General features: G+C 46.2%; 1 protein-coding gene and 1 pseudogene across 7 annotated transcripts in view; both read left to right on the forward strand.

Moving 5' to 3' along the window:
- The first annotated feature begins 442 nt into the window (after positions 1-442).
- LOC117091835 (zinc finger protein 586) overlaps positions 443-22,114 on the forward strand; it is an 82,253-nt gene continuing 60,581 nt past the window's right edge. Inside the window, exons 1-4 of one of the 7 annotated variants that reach the window (XM_033224671.1) lie at positions 443-722; positions 2,195-2,261; positions 8,179-8,305; positions 10,672-12,622. In XM_033224671.1, coding sequence (XP_033080562.1) covers positions 8,272-8,305; positions 10,672-11,717 — 1,080 coding nt within the window. In that variant the 5' untranslated portion in view covers positions 443-722; positions 2,195-2,261; positions 8,179-8,271 and the 3' untranslated portion in view covers positions 11,718-12,622. Of the gene's footprint in view, positions 723-2,194; positions 2,262-8,178; positions 8,306-10,671; positions 12,623-22,114 lie in introns of those variants that run through there. The other 6 variants (XM_033224672.1, XM_033224673.1, XM_033224670.1 and 3 more) reach the window with 6 other exon arrangements.
- On the forward strand, positions 16,651-17,851 carry LOC117091319 (annotated as a pseudogene).

A 22,114-nucleotide genomic window follows, 5' to 3' on the forward strand; every position in this document is an offset into this window, starting at 1 on the left:
GCCTCCCGGGTTTACACCATTCTCCTGCCTCAGCCTCCCGAGTAGCTGGGACTACAGGCGCCCGCCACCTCGCCTGGCTAGTTTTTTGTATTTTTTAGTAGAGACGGGGTTTCACCGTGTTAGTCAGGATGGTCTTGATCTCCTGACCTCGTGATCCGCCCGTCTCGGCCTCCCAAAGTGCTGGGATTACAGGCTTGAGCCACCGCGCCCGGCCGTGTATGGCCTCTTCTAAGATGGGAGACCCTCCTCTGCATCTGGACCTGGAGTCGCCATTGTCTAGCGCCCCTCCCAGTGGAGCTTGGCCCTTTCTTCCGAAAGTCGGAAGAAAGTCACCTTCAGCGCTGCCCATCTCTGGGAACTACATTACCCAGAATCCCCCCTGGTAAACTACATTACCCAGAAACAGTCACCCAGAAGCGTGACTGAGCCAATGAAGCTTCAGAAAAGCCGCGCCATTGCGGGGGCACGTAAAGTCAAGCCGAGACTTCCGGCGTCCTAGCCGTGGCAGCCGTTTTGGCCTGTGAGGCCCATACGGAGATTCTGTGTCTGGACCAGCTCGGGAGGAGTGGTTGTGGTCATAGCACACAGGCGGATCTGAGGCTCGGCGACGCTACTGGTCGCAACCCGGGACAGGACAACCACAGGAACACCGCCGATCCCGCGTCCTCCCGCCCGCCAACAGAGTCATGGCTGCAGCGGCCGCTCTGAGAGACCCCGCTCAGGTGAGCGCTGCGACCTCCGGGCCTCACCCACCCGGACCCGGGCCTCGTTAGGGGCGCCTCCTCGAGTCCCTGCAGCCCAGGCCTCTGTCAGGGACAGAGAGGCGCCGGCAGGTGGGATCCCCGTTTCCGACACCCAATCGATGCGGTCGGCAGAGCGATACTGGCCGAGGGTCCGGCTTGGGCAAAGGCCTGCAGGCGCAACAGAGGTAGGAGGATGCGGAACACGGGGACATCTTGTGTCTACCGGGAACGAAGAGTGAGCCGCAGTTATTTCTTTTTTTTTTTTCTTTGTTGAGACGGAGTCTCACCCTGTCTCCCAGGCTGGAGTGCAGTGGCGCGATCTTGGCTCACTGCAACTTCCGTCTCCCGGGTTCAAGCGATTCTCCTGCCTCAGCCTCCCGAGTAGCTGGGATTACAGGCGTGTGCCACCACGGGGTTTCACCATGTTGGCTGGGCTGGTCTCGAACTCCTGACCTCAGGTGATCCGCCCGCCTTGGCCTTCCAAAGTGCTGGGATTACAGGCGTGAGCCACTGCGCCTGGCCGAGGCGGAGTTGTTTCTTCAGTACCAGACTGAGGGTTGACCTTTGACTTTGAGGTCGCTAGAAGCCATGGACAGTTTTGAACAAAAGAGGAAATCTGTGTTAGAGTTAGGATTCCCAAAAGATGTTCAAAGGAAGTACAGAGTTGAAGGCGATGATGAGGATATTGAGGCTCTGAGAGGTTGAATCATTAAGAGGTGACATTGAGCACTGGGCCACAAGATCATCTGGTGGCAGGGCCAAAAAAACCTTACAGAGAAGCCTCAGTTTATCAAATCTGAGCACGGACACATTTGTGAAAGCCCTGCCTTTTGGCACACCTCATGGCTACAGAAGCACTTAGGGAACGCACAGAAGGAAGTAGGGGATGCTCTAGTCCCTCAATGGTCTTCATCCTCACCCACATGTCTAGATCTTGGCGTCTTTTTAAAATTTTTTTTTGGGGCGACAGGTTCTCACTCTGACATCCAGGCTGGATTGCGGTGACGCGATCAGGGCGCAGCATAGCCTCGACCTCCCCGGGCTCAGGAGAGCCTCTCGTCTCAGTCTCCCAAGTAACTGGCTTTTTGTAGTTTTAGTAGAGATGGAGTTTCTCCATGTTACCCAGGCTAGTCTCAAACCCTTGGGCTCAAGCAGTCATCCTGCTTCGGCTTCCCAAAGTGCTGGGATGACAGGCAGGAACCACCGCACGTTCTAGGACACTTAAGTGCCATTTCTCCAGTCCTTCGATCTGGGATCTTGGAAAAACCTCAAACCCCAAATCTACATCAGTGACATAGGTTATGGGGAGTTGTTGCCATGTCTGTCAACTAATGTAACACATGTGGAGGGTTCACCCAGGAGCTGATACTGGGATGTGCAAATACTTAGAAGGGAAACTGGAGGGGTGAGGTGATGTTACCAGTTTCTTAATAGGCTCTGTCTGGTTACAGAGTGGACAACAGACTGTGGGGTTGAGGGAGGAGGAAGATCAAACTGGAAGCTACTGCCCTAGTTGAGGTGAGGATTAATGGACTAAAGTTGTGGCTTAGGCAATGTGGCTAGATCTGGATTTGTGTTTTTTAGAGGGGCAAGTCAATTTTTTTTTTTTTCCGAGACAGAGTCTCGACCTGTCGCCCAGGCTGGAGTGCAATGGTGGAATCTTGGTTCACTGCAACCTCTGCCTCCCGGGTTCAAGCAATTCTCCTGCCTCAGCCTCCCATAGCTGGGATTACAGGTGCGCGCCTCCACACCCGGCTAATTTTTGTATTTTTAGTAGAGATAGGGTTTCGCCATTTTAACCAGGCTGGCCTCGAACTCCTGAGCTGGTGATCCACCCGCCGCGGCCTCCCAAAGTGCTGGGATTACAGGCTTGAGCCATCATGCCCAGCCCGGCAACTTAATTTTTAAATGGGAACAGTGAGAGCTTGAGAGGATTCAGGAAATACCCCTGGGTTTTTGGTCTTAGCAGCTGTGGTAGTGGGAGCTCCATCAACTGAGATGTGAGCAAGTTGATAGCAGGTGTAATATCCACTGAGGCTATCAGGAGGTTTGTTGTGGCCATTCTGAGTGGAAAAAAACATAAATTGCTTTTGCTTTGCTCTCCCCCACAACAATCAACACAGAGTACTTCTGTGACTAGATATGTGTGGATGGTTTTCCTCATACACCAAGTAGTTCTCCAGTGGACATCAGATCCCACAGGTGAAGTCTCAGTCCCATGGGACTGTCCGCCAACCCCTTTCGATGCCAATCACAAGCCCCAGGATTTTTTTTGTTTACCTATCTTTTGACTGACTTGCTATAAATCAGGTTCCCATGACCCCTTCCTCGACTTCCATTAAATTGCTAGAGCCAGTCACAAAACCTCAGAAGACGCTTTAATTTGCCAGTTTATTTTAAAGAATATTTATTACAAAGTGTTTTTTTTTTTTTTTTTTTTTGAGACGGAGTCTCGCTCTGCCACCCAGGCTGGAGTGCAGTGGCCGGATCTCAGCTCACTGCAGGCTCCGCCTCCCGGGTTCACACCATTCTCCTGCCTCAGCCTCCCGAGTAGCTGGGACTACAGGTGCCCGCCACGTCGCCCGGCTAGTTTTTTGTATTTTTAGTAGAGATAGGGTTTCGCCATTTTAACCAGGCTGGCCTCGAACTCCTGAGCTGGTGATCCACCCGCCGCGGCCTCCCAAAGTGCTGGGATTACAGGCTTGAGCCATCATGCCCAGCCCGGCAACTTAATTTTTAAATGGGAACAGTGAGAGCTTGAGAGGATTCAGGAAATACCCCTGGGTTTTTGGTCTTAGCAGCTGTGGTAGTGGGAGCTCCATCAACTGAGATGTGAGCAAGTTGATAGCAGGTGTAATATCCACTGAGGCTATCAGGAGGTTTGTTGTGGCCATTCTGAGTGGAAAAAAACATAAATTGCTTTTGCTTTGCTCTCCCCCACAACAATCAACACAGAGTACTTCTGTGACTAGATATGTGTGGATGGTTTTCCTCATACACCAAGTAGTTCTCCAGTGGACATCAGATCCCACAGGTGAAGTCTCAGTCCCATGGGACTGTCCGCCAACCCCTTTCGATGCCAATCACAAGCCCCAGGATTTTTTTTGTTTACCTATCTTTTGACTGACTTGCTATAAATCAGGTTCCCATGACCCCTTCCTCGACTTCCATTAAATTGCTAGAGCCAGTCACAAAACCTCAGAAGACGCTTTAATTTGCCAGTTTATTTTAAAGAATATTTATTACAAAGTGTTTTTTTTTTTTTTTTTTTTTTTTTTTTGAGACGGAGTCTCGCTCTGCCACCCAGGCTGGAGTGCAGTGGCCGGATCTCAGCTCACTGCAGGCTCCGCCTCCCGGGTTCACACCATTCTCCTGCCTCAGCCTCCCGAGTAGCTGGGACTACAGGTGCCCGCCACGTCGCCCGGCTAGTTTTTTGTATTTTTAGTAGAGACAGGGTTTCACCATGTTAGCCAGGATGGTCTCGATCTCCTGACCTCGTGATCCGCCCGTCTCGGCCTCCCAAAGTGCTGGGATTACAGGCTTGAGCCACCGCGCCCGGCCCCTATTTATTACAAAGTTTACAGATGAAGAGATGCGTAAGGGGAAGGGACCCAGAGCTTTTATGATCTTCAGGCACACCACCATCCAGGAACTTCCATGTGTTTGGCTATTTGGAAGCTCCCTAAACCCTGTCTTTATGGGGTTTTATCGAGGCTTTGTTTTTTTTTTTTTTTTTCTTGAGACGGAGTCTCTCTCTGTCGCCCAGGCTGGAGTGCAGTGGCCGGATCTCAGCTCACTGCAAGCTCCGCCTCCCGGATTCACGCCATTCTCCTGCCTCAGCCTCCCGAGTAGCTGGGACTACAGGCGCCCACCACCACGCCCGGCTAGTTTTTTTGTATTTTTTAGTAGAGACGGGGTTTCGCTGTGTTAGCCAGGATGGTCTCGATCTCCTGACCTCGTGATCCGCCCGTCTCGGCCTCCCAAAGTGCTGGGATTACAGGCTTGAGCCACCGCGCCCTGCCGAGGCTTTGTTACATAGGCATGATTAATTAAATCATTGGCCAATGCTGATCAGCTTAACCCTTGGCCCCCTCTCCCCTTTCTGGAGATTGCGGTGGGGGCTGAACTTTCCAGACCTGGAATCCCGACATAGTCTTTTCCCTGACCAGTCTCCATCCTGAAGTTATCTAGGGGTTACCAACCATCATTCAACTCATTACCATTGAAACTCACTTAAATCTGAGAATTTCGTGAATTTTAGGAGTTGCATGCCAGAAAAGGAGATGACCAAATATATATTTCACAATATCACAGCCATGTTAAGATTCTAAAATGTATTAGATACTACTTAGTGGAGCTATCAAATGGGCAGCTGGACACATAGATGCAAATATCTGGGGAAGGGTTGATACTGGAGGTATCTAATATATGGTGACTACTATGTGGACCGAGATGATTGAGTCATGGCTCACATTTGGAAGGCACAACCTTCAGATTATGTTGGTGACACTGTTGGACAGGAAGTGGGGATTGGGTTTCCTGCTTGTGTACCTGGTGATGGTATTGGATTTCAGAAACACAGGTGAGGGAGGTAAATGGCCATGAAGGGAGGGTATATCTGTTTCTTCTTCTTTTTTTTTTTTTTTTTTTTGAGACAGAGTTTTGCTCTGTTGCCCAGACTAGAGTGCAGTGGTGCGATCTCGGCTCACTGCAACCTCTGCCTCCCGGGTTCAAATGATTCTCCTGCCTCAGCCTCCCAAGTAGCTGGGATTATAGGCGCCTGCCACCACATCCGGCTAATTTTTGCATTTTTAGTAGAGACGGGGTTTCACCACCTTGGCCAGACTGGAAAGGGAGGTTATATCTGACAGCCTAGTTTGGCAAGTGACATAATGCTTCCAAGGAATGAATAGACTTGAGATGCTTGCCAACGCATTGGAGTAGCTGAGGGAAGATGACACCCAGGCCGGAGCTTGTGTTTATTGGCTACTTTGTGGCCTCACCAAGATTTTGAGATGTCTTTGGTGTGGCCTGGGGTGTTTCATTCAGCCTGGTACCAGATATGGAGGCAAATATGGTCACCTTGTGAGAGTCACTATGCCCGAGATTGATGACCAATGGTTCTGGGCTTTGAATGGGGTTAGGTGGACAGAAGAAAGTCATAGGTGCCGGGCATAGTGGCTCACACCTGTAATCCCAGCACTTTGGGAGGCCAAGGTGGGCAGATAACGTGAGGTTGGGGGTTCGAGATCAGCATCGCCAACGTGGTGAAACCCCATCTCTATTAAAAAAACAAAAAAAGTAGATGACGTGGTGGCAGGCACCTGTAATCCCAGCTATTCGGGGGCTGAGACAGGAGAATCACTTGAACCTGGGAGGCAGAGGTTGCAGTGAACCAAGATTGTGTCATTGCACACCAGTCTGGGCGACAAAAGTGAAACTCTGTCTCAAAAAAAAAGTCAACCGGGCATGGTGGCTCACACCTGTAATCCCAGCACTTTGGGAGGCTGAGGCGGGTGGATCACTTGAGGCTGGGAGTTCGAGACCAGCCTGACCAACATGGAGAAACCCTATCTCTACTAAAAAGTATAAAATCAGCCAGGCGTGGTGGCGCATGCCTCTAATCCCAGCTACTCGGGAGGCTGAGGCAGGAGAATCACTTAAACCTGGGAGGTGGAGGTTGTGGTGAGCCGAGATCGCGCCATTGCTCTCCAGCCTGGGCAAAAAGAGTGAAACTCCGTCTCAAAAAAATAATAAATAAAAAGTCATAGTTTCTGAGGAAAGCAAATGCAGCATAGAAGTGGAATAGCACCATAAATATCTGAAAATGCTAGTGGTTCTTTTTGTCTGTGGATTTATGCATGGAGGGCTTCAAAGAATGATTTGGGGCTACCACTGCTATTGAGAAACATTAGAATTCTGTGGTAATTTTGGATTCCTTTTTAATTTGCCAAGACTACTGTGGATGATGTCAGCCACATTATGGTATAAACCCTAAAGTTAAGGCCAGTTTCATGTGCTACCTTCATGTCTGGTGATACCTCAAATGGTCTGAGTGCAAATCCCCCTCCCCACTCTGCTCTTTTGGATAATGTGTCCTAGCCTGACTACCCTTTTAATCAAGAGGACTAGGCAGAGTTCCTGGTTATTATTTATTTGTAGCAGGTTTCAGTTTCATTTCTACCCACAGAGATTCAAACAAGCCAGTTGCAGCTGGGTGTGGTGTCACACACCTGTGGTCCCAGCTAATTAGGAGGCTGAGGTGGGAGGATTGCTGGAACTCAGGGAGTTCAGGCTGCAGTGAGCTGTGATTGTGCCACTACGCTCCAGGAGGAGTGACAGAGCAAGACCCTGTCTCAAAAATTAAAAATAAAAACAAACCAGTTGCCTTCTTTTAAGGGAATCAGGAACTATCACACCCTCTTGATTGAGCAAAGCTTACATACCATAGTCCCTGGTTGTGCTCTCTCTCTTTTTTTTTTTTTTTTTTTTGAGACAGAATCTTGCTCCATTGCCCAGGCTGGAGTGCCGTGGTGCCATCTGGGCTTACTGCACCCTCCATCTCCCGGGTTCGAGAGATTCTCCTGTCTCAGCCTCCTGAGTAGCTGGGACTACAGGTGCATGCCACCACATCCAGCTAATTTTTGTATTTATTACAAAAATTAAAAAAAATTTTTTTGTAGAGACGGGGTTTCACCTTGTTTGGGCTGGTCTCGAACTCCTGACCTCAGGTGAACCACCTGCCTCAGCCTCCCAAAGTGCTGGGATTACAGGTGTGTGCCACCGCACCTGGCCTCTCTCTCTTATGCATAGTTCAACCCCCATGTGGCTGTCTGTGGTGAGTGGTGTCCTCTTCTTTCAAGCTGTGAGCATGTTTGATTAATGAACTTTCTTGATGACTTGTGTTCAGTGTCAGGTGTTGTGTGTTTGGCCATCACCATAACCCTAGGGTGAGACTCCTACTCTTACCAGTAGAAGAAAGGGCGATTAAAATACTTTAACTTCTGTCAAGACGAGAGAGAGGCCTATGGTGTGGGCAGTTAGGTGGTGGTGGCAATTGGCATGTGTCTGTGGTGTCCAAAGATGTGAAGGATGTGTATGTACATAAAGATTATGTTTGAAAGGCCTCAGGCACTGCATTGGGATTCACGTGACCTTTGCTATACCAGGGGAATTGCTAGAAAGGAGAGGATGAAACCCTTTATTTCAGGACCACAGCAGACACCTGTTTGCTTATCTGCCTCTTGTTGCTGATGGCTATGTGTCTTGATTAATGGTCGCATGAGGACATAGTGGCACTAGTGGGCAAAGTTTCTTTTCTGAGTTGGGAATCCTGGGAGAAGGAGGATGGGCAACGGTAGATATGTTGGGGAAGTGGATTGTGGGTCTTCAGCATAGGGGCCATTTGTGGTTTCATCTATCCCCATCATGACAGAGCAGTGTGACCTTTGAAGACGTGGCTGTAAACTTTTCCCTGGAGGAATGGAGTCTTCTTAATGAGGCTCAGAGATGCCTGTACCGTGACGTGATGCTGGAGACCTTGACACTTATATCCTCCCTGGGTAAGGTACTCATATTCACCTGTGATCTGAGTTAGTCTCTACCCCTCTCCTTTATGCCTTATCACTTTCTCACATCAGGACCATGGACACAGCTTCATTCTCCAGTTCTCTGGAGATGTTCTGTTGTTGGTTGGACTGAGGTATACTTACTCTCCTTTCCTTGAGCAGCTCCAACCTGCTTTGTTGCAGGCTTCCAGGGAAGGAGTCAGGGTCAGGAGTCTTAAAGTCACCCTAATGTTTCCCATCTTGGTTGTCCTCTGCCTGTCTGGGTGACTGTACAGATCCAAGGCTTCTGTTTGTCTCAAGTTCCATTTCCTTCCTCTAGCTCACATTTGTTCATGCCACAAATTGTCGGCACTGACATGGTCATTATGTACATGAACCACAGCCTGTTCTTGCAATACCCTACTTCAAAATTCTTTTTTTTTTTTTTTTTTTTGAGACGGAGTCTCGCTCTGCCGCCCAGGCTGGAGTGCAGTGGCCGGATCTCAGCTCACTGCAAGCTCCGCCTCCCAGGTTCACGCCATTCTCCTGCCTCAGCCTCCCGAGTAGCTGGGACTACAGGCGCCCGCCACGTCGCCCGGCTAGTTTTTTTTTTTTTTTTTGTATTTTTAGTAGAGACGGGGTTTCACCATGTTAGCCAGGATGGTCTCGATCTCCTGACCTCGTGATCCGCCCGTCTCGGCCTCCCAAAGTGCTGGGATTACAGGCTTGAGCCACCGCGCCCGGCCCAAAATTCTTTTTATAGTATTTCATCAGGCACAGTAATACCTGTCATCCCAGCTCTTCAGAGGCTACTCAGATTCCAGGAGTTTGAGGCCAGCCTGGCCAACATAGCAGGTCCTTATCTCTAAAAATTTATAGGAAGGAATTCTTTTTATAATATTTAGTTTCCTTTCCTGTGGAATATCAAATGCAGAGTTGTTCTGAGCCAGTATTGGCTGTTCATCTGTCCTATGTTTCTCTTAGTACTTAACATTATCAAGTTTCCATGTAGTTGCTCATCTTGGTGGTGAAATGAAGAGCCCGTGGTTGTCCCTAAGATGTAAATGAGTCCAGCCTTAGCAAGGACTTGGGGCAGCTTTCTTCTGAAGAATAGCATGTGAGTGAGGTCATGACATCAGGGCTCTATTCAAATTATGCCATAGACCTCTTCTATTTGACAGTATCTTCGTGCCAATAGAAGTAGCCCGCTTTATGTCTTTCCTTCCCCGTTGTTGAGAGTGCCAGTTTATTAGTCCTACACCTTGTCGCTTCTGCTGCTACATTCAACCCAGGACTAATTTTCATATATCTGAACTCCACATCTCACCTATTTTTCTCACTGCTCTGTCTGCAGTGGTCTTCAATATTGACTCATGTATTTTGTATTATGAAGTATATACCCATTCTTTTTTTCTTTTGAGATAGAGTTTCACTCTTGTTTCCCAGGCTGGAGTGCAATAATGCGATCTCAGCTCACTACAACCTCTGCCTCCCAGATTCAAGCGATTCTCCTACCTCAGCCTCCCGAGTAGCTAGGACTACAGGGGCCCCCCACCACACCCAGCTAATTTTTTGGGTATTTTTAGTAAAGATAGGGTTTTACCATGTTGGCAAGACTGGTCTTGAACTCCTGACCTCAGGTGATCCACCCCCCTCGGCCTCCCAAAGTGCTGGGATTACAGATGTGAGCCACCACGCCCCGCCTTTGTGAAGTATATACCCTTTTTTTTTTTTTCTTGGGACAGATTCTTGCTCTGTTGCCCATGCTGGACTAGGCTCACTGCAACCTCTGACTCCCAGGTTCAAGCGATTCTCCTGCCTCAGCCTCCTGAGTAGCTGGGATTACAGGTGCACGCCACCATGCCTGGCTAACTTTTTTGTTTTTAGTAGAGAAGGGGTTTTGCCATGTTGACCAGGCTGGTCTCAAACTCCTGACCTTGTGATCCACCTGCCTCGGCCTCCCAAAGCTCTGGGATTAGAGGCATGAGCCACGGTTCTTGGCCATGTATATACCCATTCTTAACAGTCCCTGACCAAAGGATGTCGTGCTCTAGTCAGGTTGTGGGGGCCTGGACATATTCTTTATATAGTACTCACATGTCATCAGCAAATAAGGTCCCACAGGCAAGTTCTTTGCAAATGAAGGCGTTATAGACCCGGCCGTTATTATGTCTGTTGCCTCATTTAGTCATGCCCTTGACAACATGAGGCCTCCTATATCTATGATAATGCTAAGCAGCCCCAACCTCAACCTGAACCCAACTCCCTATGCGTGCAGATAACTCCATAGAGTAGTTTTTTGGTTTGTCAGATACTCTTGTAGGTAGGCTGCATACTCAACAAAGTCAACATGTACCTCACCAGTGTTTCTTTGCTTTTAGGTTGTTGGCATGGAGGGGAAGATGAGGCAGCACCTTCTAAGCAGAGCACTTGTTTACATATATACAAAGACCAGGGAGGTCATAGTGGAGAAAGGCCTTATGAGTGTGGGGAATATAGGAAATTATTTAAGAACAAGTCCTGCCTCACTGAACCCAGAAGAGATCACAAACACAGGAATGTTCGCACTGGAGAAAGACCTTATGAGTGCAGCAAATATGCGAATTTATTTCACCAAAACCCTACAGTCCATATTCGTGAGAGATTTCATACTGGGCAAAAGACCTATGAATGCAGTGAGTGTGGAAAATCATTTCACCAAAGCTCTTCACTCTTGCAGCATCAGACACTTCACGCTAGAGAAAGGCCTTATGAGTGTATTGAATGTGGAAAAGCCTTTGCTGAAAAGTCCAATTTCATTAACCACAGGAAAGTTCACTCTGGAGCAAAGCGTTATGAATGCAATGAATGTGGAAAGTCCTTTGCTTATACATCTAGTCTCGTTAAACACAGGAGGATTCACACTGGAGAGAGGCCTTATGAGTGCAGTGAATGTGGGAGATCCTTTGCTGAAAACTCCAGTCTTATTAAACACTTGAGAGTTCACACAGGAGAAAGGCCTTATGAATGTGGTGAGTGTGGAAAATCATTTCGCCGAAGCTCTTCACTCTTGCAGCATCAGAGAGTTCACACTAGAGAAAGGCCTTACGAATGTAGTGAATGTGGAAAATCCTTTAGCTTAAGGTCCAACCTCATTCACCATCAGCGAGTTCATACTGGAGAAAGGCATGAATGTGGGCAGTGTGGGAAATCCTTTAGCCGAAGATCTAGCCTTATTATACATCTGAGAGTTCACACTGGAGAAAGGCCTTATGAGTGCAGTGAATGTAAGAAATCCTTTGCTGAAAACTCCAGCCTTATTAAACACTTGAGAGTTCACACTGGAGAAAGGCCGTATGAATGCATTGATTGTGGAAAATCATTTCGCCACAGTTCTTCGTTCCATCGCCATCAGAGAGTTCATACTGGAATGAGGCCTTATAAGTGAAGCAAATTTTGGAAATTTTCTTGCCCAGGCTTTTTGCTCCTTCAAGGCGAGAGAGTTCACACCGAATCAAGGTGTTATGAGTGTGGCAAATGGGGAATATTCTTTAGCTGTAATGCTAACTTCTTTACATAAGAGAGTGCTACCACTGAAGAAGTGCCTTTTGAGTGCAATGAATGTGAGAAAGCCTTCGCCCTCTCTCATTGGTTACCGGAATATTTACATGAGGAAAATACCACAGATGTGGAGGCAGTATTATTTCTTCTTCAGTTTAACACTGGAGGAGACCCTTTATGAGGATGCCATCTGTCTAAATTGAATGTGCCATAGATCAAATAGCTGCATACATTCCAGGTATATCGGAACCACGTAGTATTTTTCAACCTGCCCAGGTCTCTTGCTAGACTTCTGTGACTGACAGTTCTCTTCTAAAAAGCATTTCACCTTTACCACTTGGCAGGTGCCCACAGTACATCATTCGCCTAACTCATCATGATCCAGAAGTAACTTTGATTTTGTTTCATTCAACAGAGGGATTTTTTAGTATCCTCAGTACTCATTCTATTCTCATTTCTTTCTCTCCGATGAGTTAGGCCATGAAACTGACTCATTTTTGGCACAGAGGACTCTTCTGATAACTTGAAAAGATAGACTGCCTTTTTCAGGGATCTTTTGGATCTCATGGAATTCTTAAGATGGAATTTTCCAGCCTGCCAGTCTTGAATCTCAGACAGCCTGCCGCCTATTGCCCTGATTTGTGTTATAATAAAGGCCCTGTTGCTTAAGACGCCTTCAGTCTTTGCAAGAGGGCATGGAAGCTCCAAGCGCTTTTCTCATAGTTTACCCTATGCATCTCTATCTGCACCTTTTGTACTATTTATAATTAACCAGTAAATTATTTTCCCTGAGTTTTATGTGCCGCTCTATCAAATTAATCAAATCTGGTCATGGGGTGGGGGGTCCATGGGATTCCTGGTTTATAGTTCATCAGTCAAAAGCAGAGGCTCTGGGGCTTTGATTGGCATCAGAAATGGGAGCATCAGTCTTGGTGACTGAGTCCTCAAACTGGGGGATGTGATGCTATCTACAGGTAGATAATGACTGAGTTGAACTGGAGGACCCCCAGCTTGTGTCCACTGGAGGATTGCTTGGTGTGTGTGGAGAACACCCCGCATATCTGGTCACAGAATTATTCCATATTGATCATTGTTGTGTGACAGACAACAGAGGAAAAGTTTTTTTTTTTTTTTGACAAATATGCTATGGCTTGCCTTCTATTATTCCACATCTTTCTACTCCTGCCATACTATTTCTTTCTCTCCAAGTTTGCTATTCCTCAGAGTTCTCATAAATGGAAAGGATATGCACTTTGTTGAAATTAGAATTTTGTGTTAACCAAGTTTTCATGATAGCCGTGAGTTTCACTTAATTATCTCAGAACTTAAAGCTTACTGTTCTCTACTTACTATGCATTGAGACTTAATGTGTTCTTGGCCATCACAGAAACTGTACTAGCTACTAGCCGGGCGAGGTGGTGGGCGCCTGTAGTCCCAGCTACTCAGGAGGCTGAGGCAGGAGAATGGCATAAACCCGGGAGGCAGAGCTTGCAGTGAGCTGAGATCCGGCCACTGCACTCCAGCCTGGGCGACAGAGCAAGACTCTGTCTCAAAAAAAAAAAAAAAAAAAGAAACTTTACTAGCTACTTATGTCATTGTCAATGGATAACTCTCTGAATCCATATTAATTACTTTGTAATTATCTCAGTCCTCAGCTGTGTTTCAGAGGTAATAATCTCCAGCCTTCATGCAGATGCTATCACTGCACCTACAGGTGAAATGATAATCACTTCCTAGCAAGGGAGTTGGATCATGGAATACAAGATAATTTATCAAGAATCAGATAGTCTTGTTCCACACCTGCAGGAATGTCAACATTGCAACCACCATGGCAAATATTGATTTAATAAGCAATTACTATTCCCAGATAAGTGTCAGAATCTTAGAAGAAATTGTAATATCTTAGACAATTTAGACGTGATGGAGGGTGGATGATGAGAAATTACTTAATGAGTGCAATGGATACTATTTGAGTGATGGATACCCTAAAGCCCTGATTTAGCTTCTGCACAATCTGTGCATGTAACCAAATCACACTTATACCACATTAAATTATTAAAAAAAAAAAAAAAGAAGTGTTAAATAGAAAAATGAGGCTGCTTTATGGGATTGGAACACAATACAGATGAAGAGATAGAACATAGTCGGAGGGACTCAGAGGCATGGTACCACCTTGTGTAATTCCCTTAGGGCTGCCTAGGATCTCTTCTCCATATTGTCTCTCATACTCTCTTTAAAGTATTCTCATTGATAACCAAAACATTCTCACAACATTAATTATAAGAGCTTTACTCGGCCAGGTGCGGTGGCTCACGCCTGTAATCCAAGCACTTTGGGAGACCGAGACGGGTGGATCACAAGATCAGGAGAGCGAGACCATCCTGGCTAACATGGTGAAACCCCATCTCTACTAAAAATACAAACAAAAAAATTAGCCGGGCGTGGTGGTGGGTGCCTGTAGTGCCAGCTACTTGGGAGGCTGAGGCAGGAGAATGGCCTGAACCTGGGAGGCGGAGTTTGCTGTGAGCTGAGATCGCACCACTGCACTCTAGCCTGGGCGACAGAGTGAGACTCTCAAAAAAAAAAGACCTTTACTCAGAAAGTGAAGAACAAAAAGACATTTACCCACAGTTTTTGAGTAGACGTTTAGTGTCCTTATAACATTTTTTGGATATGCATTTTTATCCTTTTGAGAACATAATTTACAAATGCGAGCTGCAGGACTATTTCATTAACATGTTGAATACAAGAGTTAAAACTTCCTGTCCCATTTAGTGAATGAAAAAATACTTAAGTTACATGAATAAAAAGATCATAAATTACCAACAGCAAGATAATCAGGGACGTAAAACAATCTCTAAATGTTGCTTAATGACAACATGTTTTGTAGGTACATTTTATTTTCACAGTTACTAGTATTTTATTCCCTTCTTGCTGGAAAGATGTCCAGTGATTCTGAATCAATACAGGTGTGTGGGGTGTCATCTAGAAGTCATAAAATGACTTATTCAAATTAACCATGTTATGACCACTCACACTCGCTGATACATATCTTCCTGTAACTTCTGTGGAGAGTGAAATTTTCTTTTCTTTTTTCTGTTTTTTTTTTGAGACCGAGTTTCACTCTTGTTACCCAGGCTGGAGTGCAATGGTGTGATCTTTGCTGACTACAACCTCCACCTCCCAGGTTCAAGTGATTCTCGTGTCTCAGCCTCCAGAGTAGCTGGGATTACAGATGCCCGCCACCACGCCTGGCTAATTTTTTTTTTGTATTTTTAGTAGAGACGGGGTTTCACCATGTTAGCCAGGATGGTCTCGATCTCCTGACCTCGTGATCCACCCGCCTCGGCCTCCCAAAGTGCTGGGATTACAGGCGTGAGCCACTGTGCCTGGCTATATACCCATTTTTAACAGTCCCTGACCAAAGGATGTTGTGCTGTAGATATCTTGTGGGGGCTTGGACACATTCTTCTAAATAGCACTCCCATGTCATCAGCAAATAAGGTTCCACAGATGTTTGCAAAAGAAGGATTTATAGACCCTCTTTACTCTGTTGCTTCGTTTACGTCGATGATAATCATGAGGCCTCCTACATCTATGATAATGCTAAGCAGCCGCAACCTCAACCTGAACCCAACTCCCTATGCATGCAAATAATTCCATAGACTAGTTTTTTAGTTTGTCAGATACCCTGTGGGTAGGCTACATACTCAACAAAGTCACCATGTACCTCACCAGCATTTCTTTGCTTTTAGGTTGTTAGCATGAAGAGGAAGATGAGGCAGCACCTTCTAAGCAGAGCACTTGTATACATGTATACAAAGACCAGAGAGTTCACAGTGGAGAAAGGCCTTATGAATATAGGATTTTTTTTTTTTTTTTTGAGATGGAGTCTTGCTCTGTCGCCTATGCTGGAGTGCAGTGGTGTAATCTCGGCTCACTGCAACCTCCACCTCCTGGGTTCAATCGGTTCTCTGCCTCAGCCTCCCAAGTAGCAGGGATTACAGGCGCCTGCCACCACACCTGGCTAATTTTGTATTTCTAGTAGAGATGGATGTCTCACCATGTTGACTAGGCTGGTCTTGAACTCCTGACCTCATGATCCACCCACCTTGGCATCCCAAAGTGTTGGGATTATGGGCGTGAGCCACTGCACCCAGCCAGGAAATTATTTAAGAACAATTCCTGCCTCACTGAACCCAGAAGAGATCACAAACACAAGCATATTGGTACCAAAGAAAGACCTTATGAGTGCAGCAAATATGGGAAATTATTTCACCGAAACCCTTCACTCCATATTCATGAGAGATTTCATATTGGACAAAAAAACCTATGTGTGCAGTGAGTGTGGAAAATCATTTCACCAAAGCTCTTCACAATTGCAGCATCAGACACTTCACACTAGAGAAAGGCTTATGAATATAGGATTTTTTTTTTTTTTTTGAGATGGAGTCTTGCTCTGTCGCCTATGCTGGAGTGCAGTGGTGTAATCTCGGCTCACTGCAACCTCCACCTCCTGGGTTCAATCGGTTCTCTGCCTCAGCCTCCCAAGTAGCAGGGATTACAGGCGCCTGCCACCACACCTGGCTAATTTTTGTATTTCTAGTAGAGATGGATGTCTCACCATGTTGACTAGGCTGGTCTTGAACTCCTGACCTCATGATCCACCCACCTTGGCATCCCAAAGTGTTGGGATTATGGGCGTGAGCCACTGCACCCAGCCAGGAAATTATTTAAGAACAATTCCTGCCTCACTGAACCAGAAGAGATCACAAACACAAGCATATTGGTACCAAAGAAAGACCTTATGAGTGCAGCAAATATGGGAAATTATTTCACCGAAACCCTTCACTCCATATTCATGAGAGATTTCATATTGGACAAAAAAACCTATGTGTGCAGTGAGTGTGGAAAATCATTTCACCAAAGCTCTTCACAATTGCAGCATCAGACACTTCACACTAGAGAAAGGCCTTATGAGTGTATTGAATGTGGGAAAGCCTTTGCTGAAAAGTCCAGTCTCATTAACCACAGGAAAGTTCACTCTGGAGCAAAGCATTATGAATGCAATGAATGCACGAAGTCCTTTGCTTATACACCTGGTCTCATTAAACACAAGAGCGTTCACCCGGGAGAGAGACCTTATGAGTGCAGTGAATGTGGGAGATCCTTTGCTGAAAACTCCAGTCTTAAACACTTGAGAGTTCACACAGGAGAAAGGCCTTATGAATGTGGTGAGTGCAGAATATCATTTCGCTGAAGCTCTTCACTCTTGTAGCATCAGAGAGTTCACACTAGAGAAAGGCCTTACGAATGTAGTGAATGTGGAAAATCCTTTAGCTTAAGGTCCAACCTCATTCACCATCAGCGAGTTCATACTGGAGAAAGGGATGAGTGTGGGCAGTGTGGGAAATCCTTTAGCTGAAGATCTACCCTCATTCATCTGAGAATTCACACTGGACAAAGGCCTTATGAATGTATTGAGTGTGGGAAATCCTTTGCTTATACCTCTAGTCTCATTAAACACAGGAGACTTCATACTGGAGAAAGGCCTTATGAGTGCAGTGAGTGTGGGAAATTATTTCGTCAAAACTCTGCACTTCGTGATCATCAGATTTCATACTGGACACACCTTATGTGTGCAGCAAGTGTGGAAAAACATGTTGCCAAAGCTCTTTACTCTTGCAACATCAGACAGGTCACACTAGAGAAAGGCCTTATAGGTGTAGTATGTATGGGAAATGCTTTTCTCAAACTTCTAGTCTTGTTAAACACAGGAGAGTTCATACCGGAGAAAGGCCTTATGAGTGTACTGAATGTGGGAAATCCTTTGCTGGAAACTGTAGTTTCACTGATCACAGGAAAGTTCATTCTGGAGCAAAGCCTTACGAATGCAATGAATGTGGGAAATCCTTTGCTTGTACCTCTAGTCTAATTAAGTTCACACTGGAGAAAGGCCTTATGACTGCAGTGACTGCAGGAGATCGTTTGCTGAAAACTTCAGCCTTATTAAACACTTAAGAGTTCACTCTGGAGAAAGGCCATATGAATGCAGTGACTGTGGAAAATCATTTCACCACAGTTCTTCACTCCTTTGACATCAGAGAGTTCATACTGAAATAAAGCCTTATGAGTGAAGCAGTTTTGGAAATTATCTTGCCCAGTCTTTTTGCTCTTCTTGCCAGGCATCGTGACGTTCGCCTATAATTCCAGCTACTTGGGAGGCTGAGGCACAAGAATCGCTTTTTTTTTTTTTTTTTTTTTTTTTTTTTGGAGACGGAGTCTTGCTCTGCCACCCAGGCTGGAGTACAGTGGCCGGATCTCAGCTCACTGCAAGCTCCGCCTCCCGGGTTTATGCCATTCTCCTGCCTCAGCCTCCCGAGTAGCTGGGACTACAGGCGCCCGCCTCGTCACCCGGCTAGTTTTTTGTATTTTTAAGTAGAGACAGGGTTTCACCGTATTAGCCAGGATGGTCTCGATCTCCTGACCTCGTGTTCCGCCCGTCTCGGCCTCCCAAAGTGCTGGGATTACAGGCTTGAGCCACCGCGCCCGGCCAAGAATCGCTTTAACCTGGAAGGTGAAGGTTGCAGTGAGCTCAGGTCACGCCACTCCACACCAGGATGAGCAACAAGAGTGAAACTGTCTCAAAAATACCGTTATTTTTGGGTTACTAGGTCAACCTGAAAGGGGGGTGGTTTTCATCACAATCTCAGGTGCTTCTGAGAGCAACATGAAATTGCTCTCTTCTTCACAAGGGATGGTGCATTGTGTTTCACTGCTGTTGAGGGTACCTTTACAGGTTGTGAGGTTATAGTGGAAATCATAATTTTTTTGGAACTATTGCATTTTAAAAGGGCTTCCAGTATGATCCAGACATGGCTGTGAAGGATGAATACATGTAGAAATTCTCAGGACCTTCTTAATTGAATCTTAGGTGGCTGAGTTCAGTGCCAGAGGGAATAATAACCTAAAGATTTTATTTGTGGAGCCTGGTAACGTCTTTACCTCTGCCTTCCAGATGACCGTTGATAACTTTGGTTTATACTAGATTGTTTTACATTTTCTACATTTTTATACGTGATTTGATGTTGGGAAGTGCTTAATCTTTATCCCTGAATGCTTTCGTACAGCATATTTATTTTGAGACTTGTCAGTGATGATACTTGAGTAGTTCACTCCTTTTTACATTGCTGAGAGGACATGCTATAAAATATCACTGTATGTTCATTCATAAGTGCATACATCATTAATCTGTTTCTCATTTTTTGCTTCCATAAATAAAACTACAGACACTTTAGTACAGTTCTTTATGTAAATATGTTTATTTTTGTATATGTTACTATCTGGGGGTTCAATAACTGAATCAGAATAGGTAAATGTATAGCTTTTTGTTTGTTTGTTTTTGTTTTTGTTTTTGAGAGGGAGTCTGGCTCTGTCGCCCAGGCTGGAGTGCAGTGGCCGGACCTCAGCTCACTGCAAGCTCCGCCTCCCGGGTTTACGCCATTCTCCAGCCTCAGCCTCCGGAGTAGCTGGGACTACAGGTGACCACCACCTCGCCCGCCTAGTTTTTTTTGTATTTTTTAGTAGAGACGGGGTTTCACCGTGTTAGCCAGGATGGTCTCGATCTCCTGACCTCGTGATCCACCCGTCTCAGTCTCCCAAAGTGCTGGGATTACAGGCTTGAGCCACGGCGCCCGGCCTGTTTTTTTTTTTTTTTCGAGATGGAGTCTCGCTCTGTCACCTAGGCTGGAGTGCAGTGATGCGTTCTTGGCTCACTGCCACCATCCCCAGCTAATTTTTTTGTATTTGTGGTAGAGACAGGTTTCACCATCTTGGCCAGGCTGGTCTTGAACTCCTGACCTCGTGATCCACCCGCCTTGGCCTCCCAAAGTGCTGGCATTACAAGCATGAGCCACTGCACCCAGCAAATGTATAGTTTTTTAAGCAACACCAAAGTGTACTGTAAAAGTAATATGATTGTTTCCTTTAGTGTTACTGTCACCTGTGTCTGTGAATTCCACTTCCATGTTTTTATCAATAGAGAATATGGATAATTTTTTTTTTTTTTTTGAGACGGAGTCTCGCTCTGTCACCCAAGCTGGAGTGCACTGGCCAGATCTCAGCTCACTGCAAGCTCCGCCTCCTGGGTTCACACCATTCTCCTGCCTCAGCCTCCCGTTTTTTTTTTTAATTGAGAGAAAGCCTCTCTCTGTTGCCTAGGCTAGAGTGTAGTGGCGTGATCTTGGCTGACTGCAACGTCCGCCTCCTGAGTTCAAGCAATTCTTCTGTCTCAGCCTTCTGAGTAGCTGGGAGTACAGACGCATGCCACTATGCCTGGCTAATTTTTTTGTACTTTTAGTAGAGACAGGGTTTCACCATGTTAGCCAGGATGGTTTTGCTCTCTTGATCGCATGATCCGCCCACCGCAGCCTCCCAAAGTGCTGGGATTACAGGCGTGAGCCGTCACACCTGGCCAATTTTTTGTATTTTTGATAGAGATGATGTCCTTCTCACTGTGTTAGCAAGGATTGTCTCAGTCTCCTGACATTGTGATCTGCCCGCCTCAGCCTCCCAGTGTGCTGGGATTACAGGTGTGAGCCACCGTGCCCAGCAGAATATGGATAGTCTTTTAAAATATGGATAGTCTTTTTACCCCTTTTTATAAGTGGATGTGCCTTCTTTAGTAAAATGTCTATTTATATATTTTGCTTGCTTTTTAAATTCTTATTTATTGTTAGAGAAAAGGTCTTGCTCTGTCACCCAGCCAGGAGGGCAAGTAGCTTCATCATAACTTACTGCAACCTCAATCTCCTGGGTTCAAGCGTCCTCACACTCCAGCCTCCTGAATAACTGGGACTACAGGCACATGCCAGCACACCCACTGAATTTTGAAAATTTTTTTGTAGAGACAGGGTCTCATTACGTTGCTCAGGTTGGCCTTAAATTCCTAGACTCAAGCAATCCTCTCACCTCACCCTCTCAAAGCACTATGTCTGGCAACTCATTTTCTTCTTTGCAAATGTATTTTGCCTATTTCACGTTTCATTAAGAAATAAAATACAGTTGCGCCGGTGACTCATGCCTGTAATCCTAGCACTTCAGCAGGCCGAAGTGGGTGGATCACCTGAGATCACGAGTTCAAGACCAGCCTGACCAACATGGTGAAACCCCATCTCTACTAAAAATACAAAAATTAGCCAGGCATGGTGGCAGGCGCCTGTAATCCCAGCTAGTCAGGAGGCTGAGGCAGGAGAATCGCTTGAACCTGGGAGACAGAATTTGCAGTGAGCTGAGATGACGCCACTGCACTCCAGCCTGTGCAACAAGAGCAAAACTCCATCTCAAGGAAAAAAAAAAAAAACCTGGGGTCATCATTGACCCCTCTCTCTCTCCCTCACCTACAACATGCAAAGATCTATGTGTTCCTTTATTAAAAATACATGTAGAATGCCTCCTTTTCTCCCATCTGCACAGCACTCACCTGGTCCATCAACTCATCTGAATTATGCCGGTATACTTCCCCCCATGCTCACTGCCTTCTCATTAACCCAGGAGTCTGTTCTCCAGTGTGCAACCAGATAGATCCAATGAAGATCTGGGTTAGACCACCTCTTTCCCTGTCCAAGCATCCCAGCACCTCCAAAACAGATGCTCAGCTTTTCAGGCAACCACATTACAGGCCTGAATCTTGACCCCTGGCTTTTTGTTGCTATGAGAAAGAATGGATGCCTGCTGTACATAGGTCCAAACTCTGCCACACCTCAAAGCATTTGCACAAACTGGTTCCTAAAATAGCTTTCTACACCTGTTTCCATTGGTTGCCAGAAATAAGAACACTTCCATTAGTCCTTGGCTGGCACTCAGGACTCTGAGCTTGGTGTATCCACAGGTTCCCCGCTCCCAAGAACTGGGAAAACGTCAAGTGAACACCCAAGACACCATAATCTCAGACGACACACAGGTAGTGTCAGGTTCAGGGAGAGACTGGGACACATTCTCTTTCCCTGTGTTGGCACCAGAAGCATTTTCAGTCTGCAGATCCCATGAAAATAAGAAGGCAACTGTGACCAGCTCCAGCTGATCCAACCTCCGCTGATCCCTACACAACCATAAAGCCAGGGTCCCTGGGGCTAACTGATTAACCGATTTCAACTCCCAGTGCTCCTTCTTACCACCTGTGACCCTGAATGAAGACTGCACTTCTCAGTGCCTCATTGTCCTCATCATCCTCATTCCAGTCTGTTCTCTGAGAGGCTTTTGGAAACTGTTAAAGTCCTACCAAGG

The sequence above is a fragment of the Trachypithecus francoisi genome, unplaced genomic scaffold, assembly GCF_009764315.1.
Source record: "Trachypithecus francoisi isolate TF-2019V2 unplaced genomic scaffold, Tfra_2.0 Lachesis_group12, whole genome shotgun sequence".
Taxonomy (NCBI): Eukaryota; Metazoa; Chordata; class Mammalia; order Primates; family Cercopithecidae; genus Trachypithecus; species Trachypithecus francoisi.